The 27,857-nt window shown below is 37.7% G+C and overlaps 6 protein-coding genes across 18 annotated transcripts in view; 1 reads left to right on the top strand and 5 right to left on the bottom strand.

The window, feature by feature from the left end:
• Nucleotides 1-27,857, top strand: part of LOC5572409 (papilin) — a 352,322-nt gene that overhangs the window by 179,414 nt on the left and 145,051 nt on the right. The window lies entirely within an intron of this gene.
• LOC5572419 (cuticle protein) lies at nucleotides 927-6,105 on the bottom strand. 3 transcript variants are annotated; one of them, XM_021837881.1, is made up of 3 exons: nucleotides 1,736-1,893; nucleotides 1,215-1,671; nucleotides 927-1,184 (listed from the first exon to the last, which is right to left on the bottom strand). In XM_021837881.1, exons 1-3 carry the CDS (start codon nucleotides 1,745-1,747, stop codon nucleotides 1,033-1,035), a joined length of 621 nt encoding a protein of 206 aa, XP_021693573.1. In that variant the 5' UTR covers nucleotides 1,748-1,893; the 3' UTR covers nucleotides 927-1,032. The 3 variants fall into 3 exon arrangements, with proteins under 3 accessions (XP_021693573.1, XP_021693572.1, XP_001660350.1); XM_021837880.1 differs by lacking the exon at nucleotides 1,736-1,893 and adding an exon at nucleotides 6,028-6,105 and having other exon boundaries at nucleotides 927-1,671; XM_001660300.2 differs by having other exon boundaries at nucleotides 927-1,671; nucleotides 1,736-1,892.
• LOC5572418 (cuticle protein) lies at nucleotides 5,280-27,165 on the bottom strand. 3 transcript variants are annotated; one of them, XM_021837884.1, is made up of 2 exons: nucleotides 27,075-27,165; nucleotides 5,280-5,963 (listed from the first exon to the last, which is right to left on the bottom strand). In XM_021837884.1, the coding sequence occupies exons 1-2, from the start codon at nucleotides 27,084-27,086 to the stop codon at nucleotides 5,385-5,387; spliced, it is 591 nt and encodes a 196-aa protein (XP_021693576.1). In that variant the 5' UTR covers nucleotides 27,087-27,165; the 3' UTR covers nucleotides 5,280-5,384. The 3 variants fall into 3 exon arrangements, with proteins under 3 accessions (XP_021693576.1, XP_021693577.1, XP_001660351.1); XM_021837885.1 differs by lacking the exon at nucleotides 27,075-27,165 and adding an exon at nucleotides 11,534-11,564; XM_001660301.2 differs by lacking the exon at nucleotides 27,075-27,165 and adding an exon at nucleotides 6,028-6,125.
• Nucleotides 10,810-27,857, bottom strand: part of LOC5572417 (cuticle protein) — a 42,294-nt gene continuing 25,246 nt past the window's right edge. Inside the window, exons 1-2 of one of the 4 annotated variants that reach the window (XM_021837888.1) lie at nucleotides 27,075-27,114; nucleotides 10,810-11,469 (exon numbers count right to left, since the gene is read on the bottom strand). In XM_021837888.1, the coding sequence (XP_021693580.1) occupies nucleotides 10,915-11,469; nucleotides 27,075-27,086 (567 nt within the window). In that variant the 5' untranslated portion in view covers nucleotides 27,087-27,114 and the 3' untranslated portion in view covers nucleotides 10,810-10,914. Of the gene's footprint in view, nucleotides 11,470-11,533; nucleotides 11,641-19,233; nucleotides 19,317-27,074; nucleotides 27,115-27,857 lie in introns of those variants that run through there. The other 3 variants (XM_021837886.1, XM_021837887.1, XM_021837889.1) reach the window with 3 other exon arrangements.
• Nucleotides 18,387-27,101, bottom strand: LOC110674133 (cuticle protein-like). 2 transcript variants are annotated; one of them, XM_021837878.1, is made up of 2 exons: nucleotides 27,075-27,101; nucleotides 18,387-19,169 (listed from the first exon to the last, which is right to left on the bottom strand). In XM_021837878.1, exons 1-2 carry the CDS (start codon nucleotides 27,084-27,086, stop codon nucleotides 18,492-18,494), a joined length of 690 nt encoding a protein of 229 aa, XP_021693570.1. In that variant the 5' UTR covers nucleotides 27,087-27,101; the 3' UTR covers nucleotides 18,387-18,491. The 2 variants fall into 2 exon arrangements, with proteins under 2 accessions (XP_021693570.1, XP_021693569.1); XM_021837877.1 differs by lacking the exon at nucleotides 27,075-27,101 and adding an exon at nucleotides 19,234-19,332.
• Nucleotides 26,327-27,196, bottom strand: LOC5572416 (cuticle protein). The gene is made up of 2 exons (XM_001660303.2): nucleotides 27,075-27,196; nucleotides 26,327-27,009 (listed from the first exon to the last, which is right to left on the bottom strand). Exons 1-2 carry the CDS (start codon nucleotides 27,084-27,086, stop codon nucleotides 26,431-26,433), a joined length of 591 nt encoding a protein of 196 aa, XP_001660353.1. The 5' UTR covers nucleotides 27,087-27,196; the 3' UTR covers nucleotides 26,327-26,430.

Genomic DNA, 27,857 nt, shown 5'->3' on the forward strand with positions numbered 1-27,857 from the left:
TGGAATGCGTGAAGTTCAGCTGTTTTTTGGCGGCTGCTGCTGCCAGCCAGCTAGTAATCAGTAGCGCAGCGACATATTGTATAGTTTGGTTTTTGACACTGATGGATTATGGATGATGAAATACGCTCGCCCCGAACTGGATGGCAATGCACTTGAATGGAGGAGCACCAACGAGCGCGTTGCTTGGTTCTTCGGGCGCGTGCGATGGGCTCCAAGTATAGTTTTTTTGTTTTGCTTTTGTGGGGGCTTGACTGACAAATTAGAATTGTGAATGAGATATTTTGGGAAGGCTTTTCAAGTGAGTGTTGTTCCGCACTTGTGCATTGTTGATTGCTGTTTACATAGCATCTTCTTGCTTGTTTGGGTTCGTTAGATTTTTTACTTTGTTGGGTTTGTTTAACACGAAATAGAGAGTTATTTTTAAACTCAAATAGTGATTATAAAAAAAAAACGACGGATGCCTTCCCGGCCCATAACATAACAGCAAAAAATCGTCAAATGGTTCTATCTGCGAGAGAGAAACTCTTCCTTCTCCCATATCAATTCCCATACAAACTAAGAAGGGCTTATGCTGTCTAAGTTGAGAAGACCGAACACTACTAAGTGATCCATTACGCTTATTTTTATTGCAATGCTCTAACACTGAATATGATTGAATTTGAAGTCTCCGTAGAAGTTTATACGGAACTATCCGCAAATGTCTTAAAAGAGGTCTCCAAAAAGTTGCGATAAAAACAGCAGCGTAAACGTCATATGCAGAGCGTAGAAAGGGGATCTCAAGCTCAAATTTTGGAATGAAGGAAGCGTAAGTTCAAAATAAGAATGTGAAAGAGGGTAATCTAATTTCTGTAGATTTTCTTTCCGCTTTTCAAAAGTTAAATTATTCATGCTTTCGGAAGTTCATATTCGTCAGTTCATACACCGGATTAATTTTTGGATGACATTTCATCTATTCAATACTCTTTTGGCAATAAATTAGGCAGGTCACAATCAATCAACATTCATTCTAAGCAACAATCAGTCTGACACCACTTAATGATAGTAAGCTGGAGCAGCGTAGCTGGCATAGGCTGGCTGCGAAACGATGGTCTTGGTGGCCAATGGAGCGGCATATGTGGCATAAGCTGGCTGCGAAACAATGGTCTTGGTCACAGCTGGAGTGGCGTAGGAAATAGTCTTGGCAACTGGAGCAGCATACGAGATAGTCTTGGCAACTGGAGCAGCATATGAGATGGTCTTGGCAACTGGGGCAGCGTAGGCAGCATAGGCAGGCTGGGCAACAATGGTCTTGGCAGCAACAACTGGAGCAATGGTCTTGACGGCCAGAGGTTCACGACGGACAGCAGCATTGAATCCGTGGATCGGATCAGCAGTGTAGTCAACGGTGCGCTTGTAACCATCAGCATCAACCAGCGAGTAAGATCCCTGAACGACATCTCCGCTGCGGGATTCCTGCTGGGACTTCTGGTCACCGGTCAGGGCGTCGGAGATTCCGTACGAGTAGGAGTACTGTGGGTTGGGGTCGTACTCGTCGGCGACAACGGTCTTGGTGAGTGGAGCAGCTACAAGAGTCTTGGTAACTGGAGTGGCGTAAGCCAGAGGAGCCGAGTAGGCAACTGGAGCCAGAACTCCGGCACGGGCAACGGCCACCAGAGCGAGGAAGGTAACAAACTGAAAACGGAAAATTTACATTTAGAATTATACAATGATCACTCGAGTTAGCTAGTAACCTCACCTTGAATGCCATTTTGTAGAAATGTGTCCAGCGGTGTTGTCAAATCAATAGAACTAATCAAACTGTGCCTAATCAAGAACAATTTCTCCGTTTTATACTGAATGGATTTGATCCAACGACAACTGCTTCGGCGAACGACGATGAAATCCCACCCCACACAAACTTGATCCGTTCGTTTTCCGCTCTTATCCTTCAAGAGCAGAAATAAATTGCAAAAATCAGCTGATGCAAAGACGGCTGGTATAGTAAAAATTGTATTCATACATACTCAAGCTAAAACATGAATCCGGTTTCGTTGTAGACATTCGATCAATGTTGATCTTAATCCTAACGTTCGTGATGTATGTAGGTGTCATTTGAATCCTGGATGAAATACAAGAGTATCAAAGTTTACTGATATCATCTATTTCTTTCTTGTTTCTGGCGTTGCGCCCCAACTGGGCCTTAGCCTGCTTCTGGGCTTAGTGGTCTAAGTGCCTTTTTAGCATTCGTATGCCATGTGGCAAGTACGTTGATATTCTATGCTTAGGGAAGTCAAGCAAATTTCCATTACGAAAAGATCCTGGGAATCCAACCCAAACACCTTCCGCATAGCTTTGCTATGTAGCCGCGGACGTTACTACTAGGCTAAGGAAGGCCCCTTACTGAAATTATGTTGTGGACAAATTATGTGTTTAAGGTCATTAGAATTCCAGCTTTTGAAAGAATCCATTACAGCTTTTGGTAGGAAGCAATCTCAATTCCTGAATAGTATGGTCCTTGAACATTCCAGCCAAAGACAAGCAGCCGCAACACTCAACTTATTTTCCATTAGTCGACTTTTAATAGATTGGTGTTAAAATGCGGTAAGTCGTGATTTGACCACCCGTTTCGTTAACATACAACACATATGGTTGCGATCTTGTTCGCTTTGACATTTACGCAATAACACTATCTGGTTAACTAATTAGAGTACGAGTAGTATTTGGCGGTAATGCTTTTTATTTCAATCGCAAATTGTTATAGTTGTTGTATCTGTGATTCAGTGGTTCAATAAACACTTTCAAAATTATAAACTTATTATAAGCTTATTTTGTCAATCGATTATCAATATTCAACGTGTGGTGAAGATGACCTGTGAAGGAAAAATAATTTACCAACTCAAAAAATTTCCCTTTTGGGCCATCATGAACAAAACCTTCAACCCTCAGCCCGGTTTAAATGATTAGCTGCACGTTTCCCGCAACTGTTATAAAGCCATAGCGTGATCTCATAGTACTCTAGAGTGGTTTGGAAAACTCTTAGTTGTGCGCTTCTTAAACGACTGTACGTGAAACAAACCAACAAAGTTTCAAGGAGTATTTTTATTGAAAATCTATAGCGCCTTTTGTAAGAAATCGTCATTGAAATCCTCAAAAACTGTTATGATAAAACTGAAGCATATGAAAACATTTAGAATACATTGAATAACAGCTTGAGCTTATACAAAATATTTCAAATATTCTGTTCAGGAGAATTTCCTAAAGAATGTTGGAGATTATCTTGTACAATTTTGATGATTTTTAAGAGAAAATTGCTTTTCATATGGCCAGAGAAAAATAGGAAAACATTTTTTTTTTTTTGCGTGGAACCTTTTTCGAGGCTTAGATTAAAAATTCTCTTTTAATTTCATTGGCATCTCTCAATAACATTATACTTCAAATATAATTTCACCAATAATTGTAAGAGAAAAAGTAGACAAAATGGCGTAATTTTTTACCAGTATTGCTTTTGGAAGGAAATTGTTTAAATAACCACGTGGAATCAAATGACCACTTTTATCATGACTCAATGATGTAAAAGAAAACATTGCTTTCCCATATTATTTTTAAGTGCAATGTAAACATGTATGTGTGTGAGTAGCCATCAGGTTTGCTTAAGTTTTGCTCTGCGAATTTATTCAATAGTTCAATTTCATGATATTTTAACAAAATTATATACGTGTTGAATGCTATAGGGATAGTGTTCCAGTTTTGGAAATAGTGGTTCCATATCTGGACATATATAAAATGTTGATAACTTTCACATTTCAAATATTTTTGAATGTATTAACATTAAGATTTGTCTTAAATCTAACTACTACAACACATACAAATTTAAAAAAAAAATACAAGTCATGTCCCTAACTGGTACACCTACCCTACACTCAAACAAAATTGATAGAAATCACACAAAATATTCTCGAATACCGACATCTCCGAATGCATTCCTTGCACCAAATAGAAGAGTAGAGACTAAATAAGGCTTGTTCAAACATAGCAGAATTTCATAGTACACAATCTACATCTACATTTTCGTAAAATCAAACAGGATTTGGTCACAGTAAAAATATAAACAATACAGGTAAACAAATTTAACTATTTTGCCCGTATATTCTCACTTTACTGTTCAGCAATTTCATGCAAACCCTAATCATGAATCTGGCAATCATTCAAACAATCGTTGAGGAGAAAGCGTTTCTAGTCATCCTTATTGTTCGGAATTTAAAAAAAAAACTTGTATAAAATTATTTCAACATCCATTTGAATTCCTAAGAAGCCATTAAGCTAATGAGGAAAAAAATCAATGATTAATGATGAGAAAATATTCAGAGATAAGTATTTCAAAAAGATTTGATGAGTTTATCATACGAATATTTGAAATACTTATTTTTGAATATTTTCTGTATGCTTTTAAAATATTTTGATGAAATAGAAATTTGCTTAAGTTTTCCATTATAAATAAAAATATTTTGTCCAAACTTTTACAAGGTGTGTCATACTTTTAGGCAGAAGAATTCACCAACCGTTCCAACAATATTCAGCGGCAATACAAAAATTCGTAAAATTTCCAATTGATGAATTTTCCAGTCAATGAATAAATAGTTTCCCTCGTTCTGAATTCGTCAGCTTTTGAATATAATTACTTTTTATAGCTTATTGGAAGACTATATCATCCTCTAGAAGAAGATTTTTTATGCTTCGAAAAAGAAGACAAACCGTTTTTTTTTCAACTTATGAAAATGGATTTTTATAAACTTATTAATCTATTTCTTAAAAATTTAACAAGTAATATGTTTAGTCCTAGGATGAGATTTTTCTTATAAAAAAACATATTTTTGAATTCGGTCAAAGGATTTTCCAAATTCTTAGTATAAGGAAATGTTTCCAGCTTCTTCAACAAGATGTTGTACTACTACTGCGAGATATTTCCGGCTTCTGTAAAAGAAGACTCATCTCGCCTTTGAGAAGAGATCTACTACCTTCTTAAAAAAGCTCTTACTTCAAAAAAAACTTCAAAACGGACGGAAATTTTCAAAATTTCAACTCCAATTAAGGTAAGCATAGTATCCTACGCAATCCATTATTTACACCATTCAGTATCGATTACTATGCTCAAAAAGATAAAAAATTTGGTATCAAATGCAACATGAACAAATCATATTATAATCAAGTATGAAACCAATTGAGTTTCTTGATATTGATCAGGTGTATTGTGTGTGTTTATACAATATTTCGGATAAATAAACAAATAGTGGCGATAATAATTACATTTTTGGATGAAATTTCATCTATTCAATACTCTTTTGGCAATAAATAAGGCAGGTCACAATCTATCAACAGTCATTCTAAGTAACAATCAGTCTAATGACTTAGTGATAGTAAGCTGGGGCAGCGTAGCTAGCATAGGCTGGCTGCGAAACGATGGTCTTGGTGGCCAAAGGCGCGGCATAGGTGGCATAGGCTGGTTGCGAAACAATGGTCTTGGTCACAGCTGGAGCAGCATACGAGATGGTCTTGGCAACTGGGGCGGCGTAGGCAGCATAGGCAGGCTGGGCAACGATGGTCTTGGCAGCAACGACTGGAGCAACGGTCTTCACGGCCAGAGGTTCACGACGGACAGCAGCGTTGAATCCGTGGATTGGATCAGCAGTGTAGTCGACGGTGCGCTTGTAACCATCAGCATCAACCAGCGAGTAAGATCCCTGGACGACATCTCCGTTGCGGGATTCCTGTTGGGACTTCTGGTCACCGGTCACGGCATCGGAGATTCCGTACGAGTAGGAGTACTGTGGGTTGGGGTCGTACTCATCGGCGACAATGGTCTTGGTGACTGGGGCAGCTACCAAAGTCTTAGTAACTGGAGTGGCGTAAGCCAGAGGAGCAGAGTAGGCAACTGGAGCCAGAACTCCGGCACGGGCAACGGCCACCAGAGCGAGGAAGGTAACGAACTGATAACAGAAAATTTTCACTTAGATTCGTACTATGATCACTCGAATTTGCTAGTTAACTCACCTTGAATGCCATTTTTTTAATGATATCTTGCGATGTTGTCAAATGAATAGAACTAATCAAACTGTGCCTAGTCAAGAACAATTTGGCCGTTTTATACAGAATGGATTTGATCCAACACCAACTGCTTCGGCAAACGTCGACGAAATCCCACCCCACACAAACTTGATTCGTTCGTTTTCCACTCTTATCCTTTTAGAGCAGAAATCACAAGCAATAATCAGCTGACGCAAAGACGGCTCGTATAGTTGAAACTGTATGCAAACGTACTCGAGCAAAAATATATGAAGCCGGTTCCGTTGTTGATATTCGATCGATGTTGATTTTCCTTCGATTGATTCATTTTGATCAAATGATTGATCTAAATGTTCATGATGTATGTTGGTGTCATTTAAGTTTTGATGAAATACAATATCAATTGACTGAAATCAGCTTGCAGCCAAATAATGTGTTCAAGGTCTTTCAAATTACAACCTATGAAAGAATCTTTCATTCTTAGTTACCAAACTTTATGATGCCTTAAATTTCACACGAAACAACGTAACATTCAACTTAAATATTTCCTATCAACCATCGTTTAGCCAATTGAAGTAAAAATACTGTAAGGAGTCATGAGTTCAAAACTGACGTCTATCATTTGGGGGCAGGGGAGTCTACGAAACTGTGACAGTGTATGTGTTCAGTTGACCAACCGTAGCGCTAATGTTGAACATCTCAAGGAATTAACTAAGCTTCAAAGGTCCCGCTTTTATGATCGTTCACCGATAATGGACTCAACGCTCAGGCGCTCCCCTTGTGAATCATAATGGATTCGTTTTCTGAGAATAACAATACATTATTACCGATGTTTTCCCATGCATCGAAAACCTATTTTCCAAAGAACTACAAATTTCAATTTTGTAATTACAAAATTTTATGTTTTTCTCAGCTCCTGCCGAACAGAGTTGGTAGTCTAATGGCTTCATAAGCTGAAGGTCATGGGGTCAATACCAGGTCCGTTCCTTTCCTCGTACTTTGTAGTTGTATCTTTCACTTTCTTCTATCACTCTCTATTCGCTCAAAGGAAACGCTAGAACCAGAGACGGTCAAGATACCGTTATATGGGCAGTTTGCAGTTTTGATTTCAAAATTTTGGTTGTGCAAATACTTTAAACACTTCAGTCTGTGTGTTGTTCCGATAATAAGTGGTATACAATTAAAGAGGTCAATATCAGTCAGATTTTGATGTTTTTGACACTGCTATTATTTCGAACAATTTCAACTAGTAAGGTACCGTGGGGTAAGTGGATACAGAAAAATCAACAGTCAACTTCATTGTTATGTACAGCTAACGTGAAAAATGTAATTCAATTTTTTTTTCTGTGGATAACACATGAGGGACTAATGTGCTTCAAATCGTTTCTTGTTTCGATTTTTCTGATTGTTATGTATTGAGTATGAGCGACTTGAAAATTTGCCCCAAATGATCCACTTGCCCCACCATGGTGGGGTAAGTGGATCACCAAACAAAAAAATCTTTTCTCAAAACTAGTATGGTATAATTATGTATAGTGTGAATGATATTGCTTTCGTTCTTGTTAATAGTGCTAGTAATATTACATTTTGATAGTCTAAAAATTAAAAAAATATTTTTATTTTATCAAAATAATATTTAAAATATTTTACTTTAGTTCACACTAATTCAAACAAAAAAACATTGTGGCTAGTATAATTTGGAGGAAATTCATCCATTTATACACATAAGCTATACAGAAGTATTGCAGGGGTATTCCAAACGATGTTTTCGAAAAACACTTATAGTTTAAAAACATAAGTTACATTTATTTTTGATTAAAAAACTGAAATATTTTTATTCTATTGATGAATATAATTGTATCATATATCTAGAACAATTTATATGGTCAAATAAGGTACGGCATTGGGCATTCAATTGAAAGAAACAAATATTTTGGTCTTTTGCAACTCAGCTTAGATAAACCACGTAAAGTTTTGGTTTAAATATTGCAATATTCATTCTTTTATATGTTTTATACCAGAAAGATTAAAAATAAACTGTTAGGTGGATTAATTCAATTTTTTTATAGTCAATTTGACAAATGTAAGCTAGGAATGAGAAAAGTTAAAGGAAAACAACATTTGCGGATATTGAAACTTATTCAAATTCTCGTAAACAGTGTGTCAACAAATGATAATAATACTTGATCCACTTACCCCACCCCATTAAAAACTAGGGGTAAGTGTACCATGTCCAATATATTTGTATTTATTCATAAAAATCTCATATTTTTTATTGTGATTCATTAAATTAGAACTGAAATGCTCACCATGTGTTGAAAAAACTAATAGTATTCGATTTTAGACAGAGATACAATAGATTTTTGATTGATAGAAAACAATTTCAAAATAAATCAATTTTTGCGGCTCACAAGTTTACTTGTGTTAGTGTACGTGTAGTACCAGTTTTGTAATAGTATTAGTGTGGGTGTAAAAATATAACCTAAAACGAAGCAATGGTGCAAAAACATTCAACATATTCAAGTATTTAAGCTTAATATGGACAAATGATCCACTTACCCCACTGATACACTTCCCCCACTGTACCTTATCTCACTTTTCGGCAAAGGCTCAGAAATATTTGAAATTGTTTAAAAGCAAAATTGAATCATACACTGTGGAGAAAATTTCAGTTCGATTGTAGACAATACAAAGAGCATGCCAAAGTTAAGCATTTTGTATGGAAATCGACATGCTCTGCTATTATTCAGAACAGCACTGTGTTACGTTCATTTTTCTGTGCTTCAGTGGTCATGACACACTGTTGCATTTTGTACAGGTGGAAAAGCCAAGCTTTTCGTGCACAGCATCAACGTGATGGTTTTGGTGACGTTCAGTCACACTACAATCAGGCAATTTCCAAAATAGGAAATTCTCGGCGTCTGAGTATTAATAAGCCATTGAAGCTTCAGCAGAAGTGATTGTTCAGTTTTTTTTTTTTTTTTTTGAAACCTTCAAGTAGACATGTTGTCACGATGAGAAGGGTTCCAATAAATTCGTCAGATGAAGTTAAGTATCTAGGGCTCATGCTAGATAAGAATTTAACTTTCAAAAATCACATTGAGGGCATTCAAGCCAAATGTAACAAATATGTAAAATGTCTCTATCCCCTTATTAAAAGAAAATCAAAACTTTGTCTTAAGAACAAGCTTTTGATATTCAAACAAATTTTCAGGCCAGCCATGTTGTATGCTGTACCAATATGGACTAACTGTTGTAATACCAGGAAGAAAGCTCTGCAGAGAATTCAAAATAAAATTTTGAAAATGATTCTGTGGCTTCCTCCCTGGTATAGTACCAATGAGTTACATAGAATATCCAATGTTGAAACATTGGAAAAAATGTGAGATAAAATAATCAATAATTTCAGGCAAAAATCGTTACAATCTTCTATTGCCACGATTAATGCGTTATATTTTTAGGTTAAGTTAGGTTAAGTATATTCAAAGCGTTTTTTTTATCTTATAAGCAGGTGAAATCAACTCACCTGTAAAAAATCTGAACTGCTACGGCAAATGAAACGTAATATGTTATTAACAAAATGTTAATAAAATCTTAGATTTGTTTTACCAAATTAGGATGATAGTGTTGTCTAATAACACAGAACACCTAGATATAAGAAACAATGTTTGGAATGATACTAATAAAGAAATTAAAAAAAAAAAGATCGTTCAATTTCTAAGGAATCTTTTTTTTAATGACAAGTGGACTAATGTGTACACTTTCAAAAGTTTTGCTTTATCGGCTTTTGCGTAAAACGGTCTTAATCTGTATTGCATATCTCGATGGTCAATATAGGCCAGCAGAACCAGTTTCAGCCACATTTTCAACTTCGGTTCCTAAATCGGCCAAGTTATAAATACTATGGTTAAACACGGTATACCAAATTTATTGTTTACATTAGTTTTTGAATAAATTCAGTCGAGTAAATTATTATTATTTTATATTATAGAGGTTTTAATTAGTGTCTCGTGGAGTCGAGTAAATGAATGTAGCTATATCATATGAATGATTTTTACTAATCTCAAAATGATTCATGCTGATTTGCTTTATTGACCAGTGTTTAATCCACCATGATTACAATTAACGCAATCGCCAAAAGAGTTGCTTCTGCTCTACTATTCCATGCTAGTGTTCTCGGCAATCTTCGTCTTGCTATCAAGTAGGCTCTTGAAAAATGCCATGAAACATCCCATACATAATGATGTATTAATTCGCTCCCGTCAAACTGATTTTTCCGAAAACTTTCCTAAAGTTGTTCTTCACATGAACACGTCGGAACCCTTAAAGAAGACAACAATGAAAGAATATTGGTTTCGGTTGTGCCGTTCCCCAATCATTACGTGACATACAAATACCACTCCATTTTCACAAATATGGATTCTACGGTTTTTGTTCAACACGTTCCAACTACCAAACCTGCTTCTAACGTTAGTATTTGATAAGGGCTTTAACTATTGTTAACTACGAGGTTTTTTTCTCTAATTGATTATTTATGTATGTGGTAATGATACTCTACGCCCTGTAAAATAGAAAAAAAAATCCAGCTAGAAAAGACCTCTTTTGCGATAAAAATTACAATCATTTGTTATATGTACAAAACAGATCATAGTTGATTACGCAACCGATTGAGTGCTATGATGTTCATGGTCAGGCAGACGACATATGTTAGGTGTGGAAGAATTACATGGATAATGTTTCGGATAAATTAATGAATGGCAGCGATAATAATTAGATTTTTGGATGAAATTTCATCTATTCAATACTCTTTTGGCAATAAATTTGGCAGGTCACAATCTATCAACATTCATTCTAAGTAACAATCAGTCTAATGACTTAGTGATAGTAAGCTGGGGCAGCGTAGCTGGCATAGGCTGGCTGCGAAACGATGGTCTTGGTCACAGCTGGGGCGGCGTAGGAGATAGTCTTGGCAACTGGGGCAGCATACGAGATGGTCTTGGCCACTGGGGCAGCATAAGCGGCATAGGCAGGCTGGGCAACAATGGTCTTGGCAGCAACGACTGGGGCAACGGTCTTGATGGCCAGAGGTTCACGACGGACAGCAGCGTTAAATCCGTGGATCGGATCAGCAGTGTAGTCAACGGTGCGTTTGTAACCATCAGCATCGATCAACGAGTAAGATCCCTGGACGACATCTCCGCTGCGGGATTCCTGCTGGGACTTCTGGTCTCCGGTCAGGGCATCGGAGATTCCGTACGAGTAGGAGTACTGCGGGTTGGGGTCGTACTCATCGGCGACAATGGTCTTGGTGAGTGGAGCAGCTACAAGAGTCTTGGTAACTGGAGTGGCGTAAGCCAGAGGAGCCGAGTAGGCAACTGGAGCCAGAATTCCGGCACGGGCAACGGCCACCAGGGCGAGGAAGGTCACGAACTAAAAACAGAAAATTTTCTTTTAGAATCGTACTATGATGACTCGAGTTTGCTTATAAACTCACCTTGAATGCCATTTTGTTGAAATGATTTCCTGCGTTGTTGTCAAATGAATAGAACTAATCAAACTGTGCCTAATCAAGAACAATTTGGCCGTTTTATACTGAATGAGTTTGAACCAACGAATTCTCTCCATCGACGTCCTCAACGTCGACGACGACGGCTAAATCCCACCATAACTTCGCACAAACTTGATCCAATCGTTTTCCGCTCTTATCCTTCTAGAGCAGAAAGCGCGCGCAAAAAATGGATGATGCAAAGACGGTTGCCATGGTTGAAACTGCGATCGAACGAACTCGAGCACTCGATAGGTAGCCGGTACCGTTGTCGGTTTTCGACCATTAATGATTGATTTCTAGATCCAGATGGTATGGTGTATGATTAGACCTGTTCATATTTGAAAAAATCTCTGTAAATCTTCCGGTCAAGTAGTATTCTGAATTCTCATGCTAAGAACATCGTCTGGTCAAATTTTCAGCTCATTTGATAAATATTACGGTATGCTTCAAGTTAAAAATGTGTTTTTGGGCTTATTTCAATGTTTGAAAAATCATATCTGGCATGTGAAAAATCAAAACCATTTGCAATTACCACTATTTGAAAGCTAATTTTATTCTGTTAAAGTTTGTCGAAGACGCTAATAAGATTAAATTGAGTTTAAACATTGTTTAATCCAGATTTGTTCGCCACAGTACCCAGAAATCACAGTTTTCTCAATATATATGGTATAGAAAACACACATTGAGATTATTTCTTCAAGCCCTAGTCAACGGAAATCAAACATAATAAACCTATGAATTCATTGACCATCAACTGCTTACACGTTGCTTGAGGCAATAAATTACAGAAAATGCACAAAGATCGAGCACAGCATCGCAACCTGATGAAAGTTAAATCACAGAGAAACAGACGTAACACTTCGAACAAATCGTGATCAAAATCATAGTCGCGAAAACATGTACGCCCAATGCTAAAAACACTGTAGTTGGCCGATGGACCAACAGATGGCGGTAGTGTGTAAACGTCAAACACGAACAAAAACGACGCGAGCGCTGCGGGTGGTCGATTGACCACTTACCATATGTTCGAATCGATCGTTAAAAAGTTGGTCGATGGACATCGATGAGAGTGTGACGTCTGTTTGTCTGTGGTTAAATCGTGCGTGGCACATGTATCGACGAATGAATGAATTGAACAAGTTAGCATTGCTTTTTCTTTCCAATTAATGATTGTTTCGATCGCATTTCACTGACCATTTAGAACGATTTGAAAACAATCATCATCATTGACTGAGAAAAGGCAGTGCTGACGTGTTCATTTTTTATGTTCTTTGAAGCTCACGGTGGTGCTTTTGGATCACTCACAGCGGTTTTACAAATCTGCTTCATAATTATCTATTTTTTACAATTTGTTTTCGTAAGATAAATGGTAACTTTGAACGGGATTCACTTCTAGATGTGCATAGTCATCATGTCTGGAAATTTAAAATCTGAAGTTTTCATACAGGTATGCTTTCCCGAGAAAACACTCCCCAAAAATAGAGATTTTCAAGAACCTCGAGACACAAATCTCAACCAAACTATGTTAAAACTTGTTCCAATAATAAAACCGTATTCGACAAAAGTTCACAGAATTCGATAAACTACTGTGTAGAGGTATTTCCGATAAGGTTTGGTGTTCCTTTCGGTAGTTATGATTTTTTAAAGCTTGAAAATAGCCCAAAAACACAAAATTGATTTGAAGCACACCTAAATTTATTCCAAATTGACTGAAATTTTGACCAGAAGTTCATTTCGACTTGTAAAATTAAAGTATTGGTTGACTGGGGAGTTTCCAGACATTTTTGAAATAATGAATAGGTCTAGTGTATGATGTATCATTCAGGTTTGACTGACAGAATGTATGATAAACTTAGAGATCAGAAAGTTCTGTGCTAAGAAAAAGCTTTTTACTGTACTTTTTTGCTGGAAGTAAAAAGATGACATTTCAGCAAATTTGGTAATAAATGGCTAAATCACTAGAGTACTTTATGTCAGAAATTGGTGAAAAATAATTAATGGTTTTGAAGCTCTACCTTCAATAGAACAGTAAAGGATACCAACATACAATTTTCTTCTAAAAATAAGGATTTTTGTAAGATGAAAAATAATGTTTAACTTTGAAAAGGAATCTGTGGAAAAAACACTATTTAGTTCTTCTACTAGAAGCGTTTTTTGAGATCTTATATATTCATAACATCGTAAAATAGTAGTTGAACGATACACACCGATTACTGTTTTATTAATACTAGTAGTCCCGCGATCAGAAATGTAACGCGGAGCCCCGGGATCAAAAACGTCGATATGGATGATCAGCTATATTTCATCGACGGCTCAACCGAATCGTGTCAGATCTTACTGAAAAAGTGATTATTTTGAGTTTCTCAGATTAGTATAATCGTGAATAATATTTTCTATTTCTATCTTCATTAACTAGATTTTTAGCCCTTGGCTAATTCATCTCGGGACCAGCGGCTTTTAATTCCCTCGATTACACGTCATAAGTGACTATCTGCGGGAATCGTGTTCTTCTTCTTCTTGGCATTAACGTCCTCACTGGGACAGGGCCTGCTTCTCAGCTTAGTGTTCTTACGAGCACTTCCACGGTTATTAGCTGAGAGCTTTCTTTGCCAAAGTTGCTATTTTCGCATTCGTATTTTTGATTACACTCAAAATGTTATCAACTGAAAGCAACTAAGAAAACTGCTGTTATACCAACAAAGTTCAATCAATTCCTAACTTTGATAATGCATATCCGTTTAGGTGAGCGACTTTCATAATTCTTACAGCAATGAAACCAAATACTATTCAAAATCAACGTACACTCCAAATATTTCAAAATCGACAGTATATCCCACTGAGCAATAGACCTATTAAGTTAAAGACACTTCCTAGTTTTACCTGGTACGCTCTTTTGCATAAATTCAACAATGCAACACCAAGCCAAGCGAAAAAATATGGCATTTGTTGATTGTTTTAAATATTCATTTGACAAGTTTGGAAGAAAAAAAATAGATTAAACTAAAAATTCGTCTTATCTAAAACCAATATTTCAAACCTGTTGACCTATTAATCAAGCACTAAGCCGATAGCATACAGATTTTGTTCGACATGTATTCAGTTGTGAAAGCCCAGTGAGCATGTTTAGAAGCAAAAAAAAACAAGTTTGATTACAATCTGATTTACTTTTAATTAAAATACTACGCAAATCCATAATTTCAAACCTGTTCGCCTATATTTCCAAATTAAAAGCGGTGATATGTAGTTTTTGTCACAAATTTGATTATAAAAGACTTGCGAATTTGTTTGAGTAGAAATCCAAATTTAATCAAAAATGTGTTTTACTTGAAAAAAAACGAAAACGGCCCAGATAGCCGTAGCGGTAAACGCGCAGCTATTCAGCATGACCATGCTGAGGGTCGTGGGTTCAAATTCCGCTGGTCGAAGATCTTTTCGTAAAGGAAGTTTTCTCGATTCCCAGGGCATAGAGTATCTTCGTACCTGCCACACGATATACACATGCAAAAATGGTCAATCAGCAAAGAAAGCTCTCAGTTAATAACTGTGGAAGTGCTCATAAGAACACTAATCTGAGAAGCAGGCTTTGTCCCAGTTGGGACGTAACGCCAGAAAGAAGAAGAAGAAGCAATAAATTTCGACTCTTTAATGAATGTTCGAATCCTCTGAGCAGAATCTCAAATAGAGAAACTTTAAAGTAGATGGAGTACCGTGTACCTTTTAATTCCGCTCCTAAATGCTTATCTTTGACAGATACGCGTATTTCGACTACCACTTGCAGTCTTCTTCAGTGTCAGTTACTCGTATCCACAGTGGATACGAGTAACTGACACTGAAAAAGACTGCAAGTGGTAGTCGAAATACGCGTATCTGTCAAAGATAAGCATTTAGGAGCGGAATTAAAAGGTACACGGTACTCCATCTACTTCAAAGTTTCTCTAATAAATTTCGATTAAGTTTTTTTTTCATTGTTTTATATTAAACGAATTTTGAGTGTTTTCAATCATTCTTATTGCTATTTGAACATGTTCAATGGTTTTCTACAATAAAATTTATGCTTAAAAACTACATGTCGAATCTTCAAATTTGGATTTACAGGTAATGTCAAGTACAAATTTCAATGACGGCCTACTTCGCCTTAAAGGAAAAAAGGTATAATGAAATAGGTATTTTCGTAGATATTAAGCAAAAAAAATTTCGAGAGTATCCAAAAATTACTATTTATGCCCAAACGTATTCACTCAATTCCCAAAAGCAAATTCATAGCGCAAAAATTACATGCCATTGCTTTAGAGGCAAACAGGAGGATACTTAAGCGTTTTTCGTAGATTTTTGGTACAAAAAATTGAGTGTAATCCAAATTATTTTGATTTATGTGCGAACAGGTTAAAAACTGGGAACTCTTAAAGTTTTTTAATCAAAATAAATTTTGAGTGTAATCACTATTATTACTCAAACATGTTCTCTGGACTGCTGCAAACAAATTAATATCGAAAAACTGACTTGCAATTGCATTGAATTTTGATTCATAGGCAAACAATTAAGAGAAAGGGGTATTTCTCAGTTCCTCCCAGTGATTTAAATTTTTGGTGTGAAGAAAAATGTATATTCCAGATAAAGCATGTTCTCTGCAATTCTACAAGAAAATTTGTGTCGAAAAATGTCAAAAAAGTCCCATTGAACAACCTGACGGAAGGCAATTTTTCACTAGGACTTTCCTTTCAAGAGAGAAAACTAATCTAGACGAGTTATAAGTTATCTAGATCAAATCCAAAGAGTTCAAAATGTAGTGAATCTTATTCCAAAATACTTTGTCGAAGATTCCAAACCTCTAGCATGCATATCAAGAACACTAAACGTTTTGGCATGCGAAATCCGCGATTTAAACAAATATGCCTATTAAGGGATGCTCGAAATATATGTTTTGCTTAACATGCATTATTTATCTAGATATCAAGGATCATTTTGGTTTGAGAAACCCTAAATTATAACATTTGCGGTAAAATCTGACACGATTCTCATGCCGCTTTGGTGTATGAAAAAAAATATTGGTTTAATTACTCTAGGGTAAATTTGAACAATGAAAATGAGGGAACAATTTCCCCCAATGGTACTGAGCTATGGAATACGGACATGAGACACGTTAAATAATTTTGAAAATGGTTTGTACTGTTGTTGAGATATGGCTGATTGAAGTTTTCAGTACAAATGATGATTATGTTGGAAAGATTTTTATTTCACAACTTCTGTGTGGACTGCAAAGATAGGCAAGGTCTTAGGTGTTTTTAAATTCCCATAGCTAATGCAAAATGTGCGTGTGTGAGCGATGTTTGAGAAAATTATGAATATAGTTGTATAAATATTTACACAGCTTTCTATATTGTGATCATACAAATACGTTCCACCAGCAAGACCATGATGATGTTGCCAGAATTAATAAACAGTGGCAGAAATGTAATGAGACAAGGACCATACATATTGACGACGAATATTCTGACCTATACGGAAGGACAAATGAATATCATGTTTACTGCATTGTCAGAAGTTTGCTAGCATTGTCATATCGAAAATGATTCCAATGGGTGATTTCACGCAAGAAATGGATTTGATTAACGATCAGCGTAGGAATTTGAAATGTCGTAATAGCTCATCGTGCAGTTCTTTATCACTGTTATTTCAACCAAGAATTGATTAGATTATAAGGGATGTCAAATGTAATCAACTATTCCCAGTTAGCAAATACTTTTGATTTAGGATATTAGATTATCAATATTTGAGTACTGTCATTATTTTTGGCAAGGGAAAGAACTATTGTGTATTACATATACTGTGATAGCTATGACATACTATTCTGGGCTGAGTTGAGTTGTTTATAAAAATATTTGACTTCCGTCTTATCAGAAACGTGGTCCTTATTCTATACCAATTCTATCACGGTAGTTGACTAATAACTAAGTGCGGGTAAAACATTATAACGTAGTATACTAATATTTAACTTTTTCCTAAGCTCATTTCTTAAGACATATTGTTGTTCCAATCTTCGGATGGATTTTCATTTGTTAGCTTCTCAAAAGGAATTTCAGCAGCTGAAGAAATCCTCCTTTTACTAGAGACCCAATAAATTCGGCATTATTATAATTGTAGATAAATTTGATTCGTCTTCCAGAAACAGATTTTCTGGCTTTTTATGCTTATTGAAAAAGACTTAATTTCTTCAAATTCTATTTACAAATTAAATAAATCTACAAATCTTGTTTCAGTCTTCAAACCATCTGGATGAAGAGATCAAATCAAAATTGTTCTAAAGCCTTGATCTTTCATGAAACAGCTAATACTTTCATGTTTTGATAGCAAATCTGAATTTTGTTCTGATTTTGCGTTACGTTTGATTTACGAGCAGATGTTTTTGTTTAAAGTTGTTGCGTAAACTTGTTTTGTGAGATTTTTTCAATGTCTCCTGCGTGTTCGATGTCAATGACTCCACCGTACGGATTCGACTTATGGGGAAAAATTGCTAGAGCGATTATTATAACTCCATGGAAGGGGTTGAAATGCTAAGCATAATAATAATGGTTATTCACGTTTCGTATGATATGAGGCTGTTCAATAGGAAGCATTATCTGGACACTGATTTAGTGGAAACATGAACATGATTGAAGCATCCGGTTATTTCGTCTAAACAATCATGATCAACATGCAATCGATTGAACTCTATGGCATTGATGGCTAGATATAATACATATATTGGAAGTATAATTGATCAGAATTTCGGATAAATGAATAAACATGACATCGAAAGTAATTTGATTTTTGGATGATATATCATCTATTCATAACTCTTTTGGCAATAAATTAGGCAGGTCACATTTTATCAACACTCATTCTAAGTAACAGTCAGTCTCATCACTTAGTGATAGTAAGCTGGGGCAGCGTAGCTGGCATAGGCTGGCTGCGAAACGATGGTCTTGGTGGCCAAAGGAGCGGCATAGCTGGCATAAGCTGGCTGCGAGACGATGGTCTTGGTCACAGCTGGAGCGGCGTAGGAGATAGTCTTGGCAACTGGAGCAGCATACGAGATGGTCTTGGCAACTGGGGCAGCATAAGCGGCATAGGCAGGCTGGGCAACAATGGTCTTGGCAGCAACGACTGGGGCAATGGTCTTGACGGCCAAAGGTTCGCGACGGACAGCAGCGTTGAATCCGTGGATCGGATCAGCAGTGTAGTCGACGGTGCGCTTGTAACCATCAGCATCAACCAGCGAGTAAGATCCCTGGACAACATCTCCGCTGCGGGATTCCTGCTGGGACTTCTGGTCACCGGTCAGGGCATCGGAGATTCCGTACGAGTAGGAGTATTCTGGATGTGGGTCGTACTCATCAGCGACAACGGTCTTGGTGAGTGGGGCAGCAATGAGGGTCTTGGTGGCCAAAGGAGCGGCATACGACACAGTCTTGGCAATTGGTGCAGAGTACGCCAGAGGAGCTGGGGCAGCGTATGCCAAAGCTGGAGCAGCGGCGTAAGATAGAGCTGGTCCTGAGATGACTCCGGCACGGGCAACGGCCACCAGGGCGAGGAAGGTCACGAACTGAAAAAAAGTCACATTTCGTAAGATGCATGCGATCCCGTATGACATTTGCAAATCAACTTACCTTGAATGCCATTTTGCTAAAATTATCTGGTTTGGTGTTGTCAAAGCAATAGAACCAATCGAACTGTGCCTTATCCAGAACAGTTCACCTGTTTTATACTGAACGAATTTGTCCTAACAAATTGCTCTTCATAGCCGGCGACGACTCCGTCCAAATCTCACCACAACGGATCCCCTCCCTCACAAACTGGATTCTTTCGCTTTCCGCCTTGATCCTTTTCTGCGCAGAAATCACGTGCGGAAATTGGTTGGCGCAAAAACGACACGCTTGGTTTAAAAATACCTACACCCGACCGAACCGTCAAGCGCAAGAAATCAAGTGGCGTTGGCTGGCGGTCACTGACCAACATTGACTCTGCCGCAGATGTAATGATGTAACATTTAAAATCAGGTTTGAATATGTACAATGAAAATGAAAGTCAAGATCAAGCTAATAAAATTATTTCGATCGGACAATGGCTACTCTTTCTCAGCATGTTGCACCTCTGGACCAGCTACCACATGTCAGATAAGCTAATCAAACTATTTTACTGCTGATTATTATCCTTGTTTATCTCATTAACGACGTTTCTAATGAGCCATAAACTCAGGAGCAAAGGAAACAAGAACGTTAAGAATGTATATTACTGATTTACATCTACCGAAAATACGCTTCCAAAAGCTTTTGAACCCTACCCAGTGGGGGACCTCCTCAGGTGAGATGTTCGTAATGAAGCTGCTGTTCCGGGCCCGTAGAAGTATAATTGAGTTATTACTAGGTATTGGTTTGGTGCGTGAACTTGTTTTGAATGGGCTTAGCGAATTGTCCAGCAGCTTGATCGTTGGCTGCCAGGTGCTGATGTCGTTGACTTCGCCTTTGGATGAATGACTGACTGAAGCAAATGGGAAATATGCTGAAGGTCATCATAGTAACCGAACCAGGGGGCTCATGTGATGTGCCACATGGGGTATGCTGTAGCATAGCGGTTCTGGTTTGTAGGAGGGAACCCATTCAAGCAGAAATATACTCGATACGATTGTTTTCTGTTGGATATTTTGTGCCCAATTCGTGGATTGCTGTCACTCAATGCGACAGCATTTGTGTGGAAATAAAATCTCAACATACATTTGATGTTGATATCGAAACAACCTCACAATCTAATCTTATTTAATTAGAGATTGTATGAAATGTGAAAAAATCGATCAAGAAAGCCACAAAAAATCGTGTATGAACATTGTCAAGATCCGCTAATTGACTGTTTAACGATAAACTTGCGACGATCGATGCGCCACCATATTTCATACAACGGAGGCTATTAGAACTAACTTGTAGGTTATTTGGCAAGTTGGAGGTTGAAATCACCTCCAAACACTAGCGATTTTGCGGTGGGATGTTGACGTTTGATCACGAAATGCTTCTACAAATAAAGTAGAAGCTCGTTATTACGACAAATTTTATATCGACATAACCTTTCTATAGCGACATTTTCCGGTCCCTTGAAAATGATGTTGATGTTATATCCATTCTCTATAACTAGTTTGCTCTATTACGACGGTCCCTTGCGATGTCGTTATAACAAGCTTCGACTGTAAATCGAAAAGGATCTTCACCAGTATTTTTTCAGCGAATTGCCAGAGGGTTCACAAGAATTCAACTAGATGTTGATGTCAATCTCCGAATGTCGTTTCCCCGAACGACATTTAGCAAATAACATCCGTAGCCTGCGCGATTCTGCCTCTGTCGATGCTTTTCACTTCACGCCAAAGTGAATAAATTTTCATATTCACGCCGATAAATGATTTAGCTAATGAATCTTTGATAATATTTTTCAAAAACATGTTATCCTTTCTGATGGGTTATACTTCATTGAGGCCTTAAGTGTCCATAATATGAATCAAAACGGTACTTTAACTTCAGCTTTTTATATTTCTTCAAAATACTTCTACCATGTCTTGCGGCTTGAACCATGCGTCTGAGGTTATTCTCCAGTATTGTAATTGGCAGATCCTCGTAACTAAAACTGTATGTTCTTCAACAGTCGTCTTAAAAATACTTTACAAATCACTTACACTTCTAGTTTCGTTCAGACGTCAACAAAGTACGGATACTAAACAATGATCAAAAACAACAACATTCATTCGACGTTTCGTCGTAGCATACACGGAGGAACCAGACTACCCAAAAAATAAGTTCTTTTTACTCAAATTTGGGTAAGCTGCATTTGATTTTTACCCACGGTTGGGTTGTTTTGCCTCTCGCAACAGCAATGTTGTCAGAGCGAGACGCACCGACCCATTGTCGAAGTTCAATGGAATAAGCCAAATTTTGGTTCTTTCCAGTTTACCAAACATCAAGTTGTTTTAACCCACTACGAAGACTTCGAAAGCTAACGCTGCACTGTGTTGTTTTTTTCGCTGTTGTCAAAGGAGAACTACCTAACGATAGCTACACGGGTAAAAATCAGAATCCAAAAACAAGATTGTGACTCATGATATCATGATTCCAGAGTGTTTTCAGCTTATGAAAATACACCATGATTTGGACTCATGATATCATGAGTCAAATTGCCGTAACACAACACTAGCGTTATGTTTTTGTTGCGGATTGCATGCCTAAAATCATGAGCCGCGCATCCGTTTATGACCGACCGACAACATAAAAAATAAAATAAAAAGCTGGAGTGAGATTCAAACCAAGAACCTTCGGATTGAGAGTCCCGTACCATACCACACTACCACTTTACTTTGTTGACAATAAGGTGATCGAAACGAATTAAATTATGCAATGCACCCCGTTTAGTGTTGTCACGCTGGATGTTACGCTTATGAGGAATCATGATTATGGCTCCAGGAACCATGATTTGTGGTCCTGATCAGTGGTGTTAAATGTCAAAATTTTGGAAAAATTAAAATGCTTAAAGCACCCTCGCATGCAAAACATTGCATCAGGAAATATTGTCAACCAATAGTAATTTAGAAAAAGTCACAGGGGAAAACATTTTCCGATGACTTTTTCCACTAGGAGCGATGATATTACCAATATGCGAATGTCAAAGTCACGTGAAATTCATTACATTTAACAGCCCTGGTCCTGATATCATTAACTAACCAAATTATAAATTTCATGACTTGTAAATCATGATTTGGAAATCAGATTTTTTCCCGTGTTCACCCAAATTTTGGGTTATCCCACGAAAAAGCCGAATGGATCATTGAAGGTAGTTTTTGCAAGTGCTCACCGCATCAAAACAAAGGCGCCACTGTAAATGGGATTTAACATTGTGACAGCATTGCTGTTCTGTCAAACACACAAGGCTACGGTGGCGCTATCTGTGCTATCCATAGCGGCCGTTTTGGTTATTTTATTGATCCATTGCGTCAAAAGAAGTCATAGTTGGGTTGATTTGTGGCTCCGTGTATGACATACAACTTGCACTGTGTAACTTGCGTACAAGTTTAAATCACACAACGGATACACACGTATGTGTAGCGATTCTACTGTGCCGTTCGTTACTAGCAGAACAGAACCAAAGTAGCCCGAACAGTTAGCTAAGCTGAGGACAACTAATTTAGTAAAAAAGTAAAAAAGAACATAGCTAAAAAAAACAAGAAAAAAAAATTAAAAGTAGCTGTTCAATTTACATTTTCGGTCGGTTTGGTTGACAAAACGTCGAAAGACAAAATGTCGAGTGCCAAAACGTCAAATGCTTAAGGACATATCTCCATGAGTACCAAAATGGCCTCTAATATAGCACCTTACTTCCCCCTTCACTTTCCGCTCCCTCCTCCCACGCTTCTCACAGTGTTTTCGAGAGCGATTACAAAAATGATTATTTGAAGTTACTAACCTTATTGTAGAGGAGTGGTTTCTTAACTGAAAGCATTCCATAATGTATTTTTCATAAATAACCGGTATTTTAATGCAAACACGTAGTTATTGCTGTGATTTGTGTTGTAAAATACCACGCACTACCGAATCACTTCTTCTTCACGCACCGAGATACTGTTTGCTGGCTTTTCGGTGCCCGTTCTAAAACTCACTGTTAATCGTATTTCTACTTACCGTAGCACTTCAAAAATCTAATGCAATAATTGAAACACTTTGATTTTTCGGGCACAATGCTCTTGGGAGCAATAAATCACTTATATTAGTCAATTTGTGCTCGAAAACAGCACCGGAACGCGAATTCACTGAGCCAACATTGTTTATGAATCGGATGCGCCGCTCTCACTGATTGGAAGTGATGTCAGTTTTTATGTTTGGAATTAAAACTTTTTGTATATTCATACACTTGCTACAACCACGTATTTTACAATTTCATAACACTCAAAAGGTGTACAATGTCACAAGTGTTGCAAAACATTTTTATACGTGAGAAAAACAATGTACGACACAATTTAACAGCAAAAATAAATATTTTATATTATACAGTACAATTGACTGTAGAATTCAAATGCATATTGATGGCAACTTTCTCCGTCCGTGAGAAGCGAGAGAAGAGAGGAGAAAACTGCCAAAAAAGTAAACAACACACGCATGGTGTGAAAAATGCTTATAATTCTGGTCAAAAAACATGTTTTCACTACCAAATGTAATAAATTGTGATTTTGAGCTTTTATGAAGTTGTTGATGAATTCATACCAACAATAATACTCTTGTATGAAACGTGTGCTAGTAATACTGCCTACATAATTCTGTGGGTGGAGGTATACATGGAACATGATGACTTATTTTTGGCCGACGCACATAACATTGTGCTCCACCTTGTTGGGTGGCTCGAGAGGGTGCTTTAGCGGGTGGCTTGAGTGGGTGGCAACATTATGTTTACGTGCTCAATGAACTTTCACCTTAAACGTCAAAAGGTCGAAAAAAGAATTGGAAGGTAACGAAAATTTGTTGCAAGAATGATTCTATTTCGAAAGAATAAATAATTCGACGTTTTGTTTTTTTACAATCTTGTTCGAAAACCTTTTCGGCCATAAATGGCGCTATAGTCGAACAGACTGCATCAAACCGGAAGTTTGAGCATAACATGCCTTTTTTCTGAGGAACCCGACTAGAAGTTAATTCGAGTAAGAGGTTAATTCAAATAATGGGTTACTTTCTGAAAGGATGAACGCCTTAGCGTGACTGTGAAAGTGGTCCATTTTTTAGTAAATTATATCCTGCTCCCGTTCCGCCTTGAATCACCCAGTGCGCATGATACGGTGAACGAAACAGTGATTTGATATTTTACCTTTAAATTTGCTGGATATCATTGGCGATCGTCTGCTAAGAGTTATTTTTTCATAGCGATCAACGATAGCGTTCCAAGCTAGACCCCTTCGGAAAATTATCTTTTTGCTTTCGTTGTTTAACTTCGGAATTTAACAAAAGCTATTGCGTTATAAACCAAAACAAATCAGCAAAAACAGTTCCATCGTTCACTCGATCGGTTTCTACATCGTCTGTGTGCAGCAAAGGGAACAATAACAAATGACCAAGGGATGACCAGGATTCTGATTGCGATATACTCGGAAAAATCCAACAAATGTTCTCCGCTTCTTATGCAAAGATTGAAGCTAAAATTGAGGCCAGCAATTCCAAACTCGAAAGTAGGATTTCCGCAGCAGAGTACATGCTATTTGCTTTGAAAGCTGAATGTACGACGAGCATCAACAATCTTTCGATGGCAATTACGGAGGTTTGTGCGGAGATGGAAAATACTACCCAAAGGTTGGATCGTTTCGAGAATGCCAGTGATCTTATTATCTCTGGTATTCCCTATGCTTTAAACAAAAATCTGATGGAGTCGTTCTACAAGCTAGCCGCAATCCTGGGTTACAACGATGTGGATCGACCCACAAACGATTGATGCGACCTCCAATTCCAGTCAGTGCCACTCCACCAATTGTTTGCCAGTTTGCATTCAAAGATGCAAGAGATGCGTTCCACGGACGTTTTCTTGGAACGAGAAATTTGTCGCTACGTCATCTGGGCTTCGATAGTGCTCAGAAGGTGTTCTTGAATAAAAATCTCACTCAACATGCCAGGGATATTAGAACGGCTGTAATTAAACTAAAGAAAAACGGAGTTCTCAAAAAACTTTTCATACGTAATGGGATTGTATTCATGTTGAATGAATAACGGATCCAATGCAGAACCGCTCGTCGATTGCAAACAACTGTCAATTCCGCTGCATTCTACCTTTGCCAAATAGTCTTAATTTCCTCAGCTCTCCATGCCTCCTTTCATGAATAATCCATGATTCCAACCACTCCTGAAAGATAGTTCTTTTTGAAAACAACCTTATCCAAATAGTTTTTATATCCTTCATCTTCATCTTCTTCCACGAATTTTTACGACAATACTTCCAATATGTTGCAAACTCTATTGATTGTCGAATTTTGAGGTCAAAAACTTCCAAATTTATCGACCGTTGCATGTATTTGGTTCATTTTCTCATACAAACCGCCAGCTTGTTTAAAACTTCCGTCGAAATTTTCACAGTTACTTCTGGTGGCCTAATAATCAAATGAAAGGAATGTAGCTAAAGATTTTTGCAGTCAGATATAAATGAGTAACTTTTATACCCATGCAATTTCTCAAGTTCAGTCATCGCTTTATAATTTAATGAGAAATTGTTCATAGACAAACCGTCTACAAAACCATAATTAAAATGTTATTCAACAAGTTTCCGACCAGAAATGCCTTCAACTTTTTTTTTATAAATTTGTGTAGCCATGTGGTCTAGCATAACAATGAAGTCTATCATTAACTAGTTTCGTACGGTTTTCAGGAGAATTCAATTATTAGATGTGTAGAAAATTTGGCCTCGTTAGTGATTCTAGAAGAAAGAAGGAACATTATTATTTTCCTTCGTTCTGGCTTAACGTCCCAAATGGGACAGAGCTTGCTTCTCAGCTCAGTATTCTAATGAGCATTTCCACAGGCATTAACTGAGAACTTTATTTCCCAGTTGACCAAATTCTCATGTGCATATTTTGTGACAAGTAAGAAGGTACTATATACCCTGGGAATCGAGAGAATTTCCTTAATTAAAACATCCTAGACCAGTGGGATTCGGATCTTGAGTTGTTGAATAATAAGTTTTGAAACAAAGTCATACACAGAATTGATTTTTGGATGATTTTCCATCTATTCAATATTCTATTGGCATTAAATTAGGCAGGTCACAGTCAATCAACGTTCATTCTAAATAACAATCAGTCGAACCACTTAGTGATAGTAAGCTGGAGCAGCGTAGCTGGCATAAGCTGGCTGCGAGATGATGGTCTTGGCGGCCAAAGGAGCGGCATAGGTGGCATAAGCTGGCTGCGAGACGATGGTCTTGGTCAAAGCTGGAGCAGCGTAGGAGACAGTCTTGGCAACTGGGGCAGCATAGGCAGCATAGGCAGGCTGGGCAACAATGGTCTTGGCAGCAACGACTGGAGTAATGGTCTTGACGGCCAGAGGTTCACGACGGACAGCAGCATTGAATCCGTGGATCGGATCAGCAGTGTAGTCAACGGTGCGCTTGTAACCATCAGCATCAACCAGCGAGTAAGATCCCTGAACGACATCTCCGCTGCGGGATTCCTGCTGGGACTTCTGGTCACCGGTCAGGGTATCGGAGATTCCGTACGAGTAGGAGTACTGTGGGTTGGGGTCGTACTCATCGGCGACAATGGTCTTGGTGAGTGGAGCAGCCACCAAAGTCTTGGTAACTGGAGTAGCGTAAGCCAGAGGAGCCGAGTAGGCAACTGGAGCCAGAACTCCGGCACGGGCAACGGCCACCAGAGCGAGGAAGGTAACGAACTGAAAACATAAAAAATTTCCCAGTTAGAATCATTTGAAATCCTATGTTCGTGAATTAAACTCACCTTGAATGCCATTTTGTTGAAATGAGACCTGCGCGGTTGGTTGTTGTCTAATCGATAGAACTAATTGAACTGTGTCTAATCAAGAACCATCCGCACAGTTTTATACTAAATGAATTTGCGCGAGCAAGTATGCCGATTAGAGCATCGTCAACGAGTAACGACCAAATCCCACCCCAATCTCTAGTATGAACTTGATTCCTTCGTTTTCCGCCAGTCAGTATCCTTCTTGTTTTAGCTAGTGGCTGATGTAAAAACAGCTCGCATGGCTGAAAATAAACTCGTTCAAGTGCAGCACCAGCGTAAGTGGCTGGCGTTGGCGGTCGCTGACCAACATTGACTTTGCTCCAGTTTGTAAGATATAGTATGATGTAACAATTTCGTTCAGGTTGAAATAAAAGCGGAATTGCAGTTGGAGTCCTTTATTAGCACATGATCAGCTGTGTTCCAAAATTTTCAAAATGATCTTACAATTAAGAACAAATAGTCAAAACATCTAAATTTAAGCTAAAGTAATTTGCCTGTTGAATATAATACGAATTTTATTGAAAAATCAATGGTTTACTCAAAACATCGATCCAGCTAGAATAAAGCAAATGAAAAACTAACTTTCAATTTCTCAAACAAAAAGCGCTGATTAAATGGGATCATAAACATATAATCTAATTTGGCTCTAATGAAGTTGTCCAGCCACAGTCATTCCGAACAATCAGTTTGAACTTGCGGCATAAACTTGATTTAATCTGATCACTCATTTTCGGTCGGTCGGTGTCTCCCGTTTGAAGT

Source organism: Aedes aegypti, chromosome 1 (assembly GCF_002204515.2).
Source record: "Aedes aegypti strain LVP_AGWG chromosome 1, AaegL5.0 Primary Assembly, whole genome shotgun sequence".
NCBI lineage: Eukaryota > Metazoa > Arthropoda > Insecta > Diptera > Culicidae > Aedes > Aedes aegypti.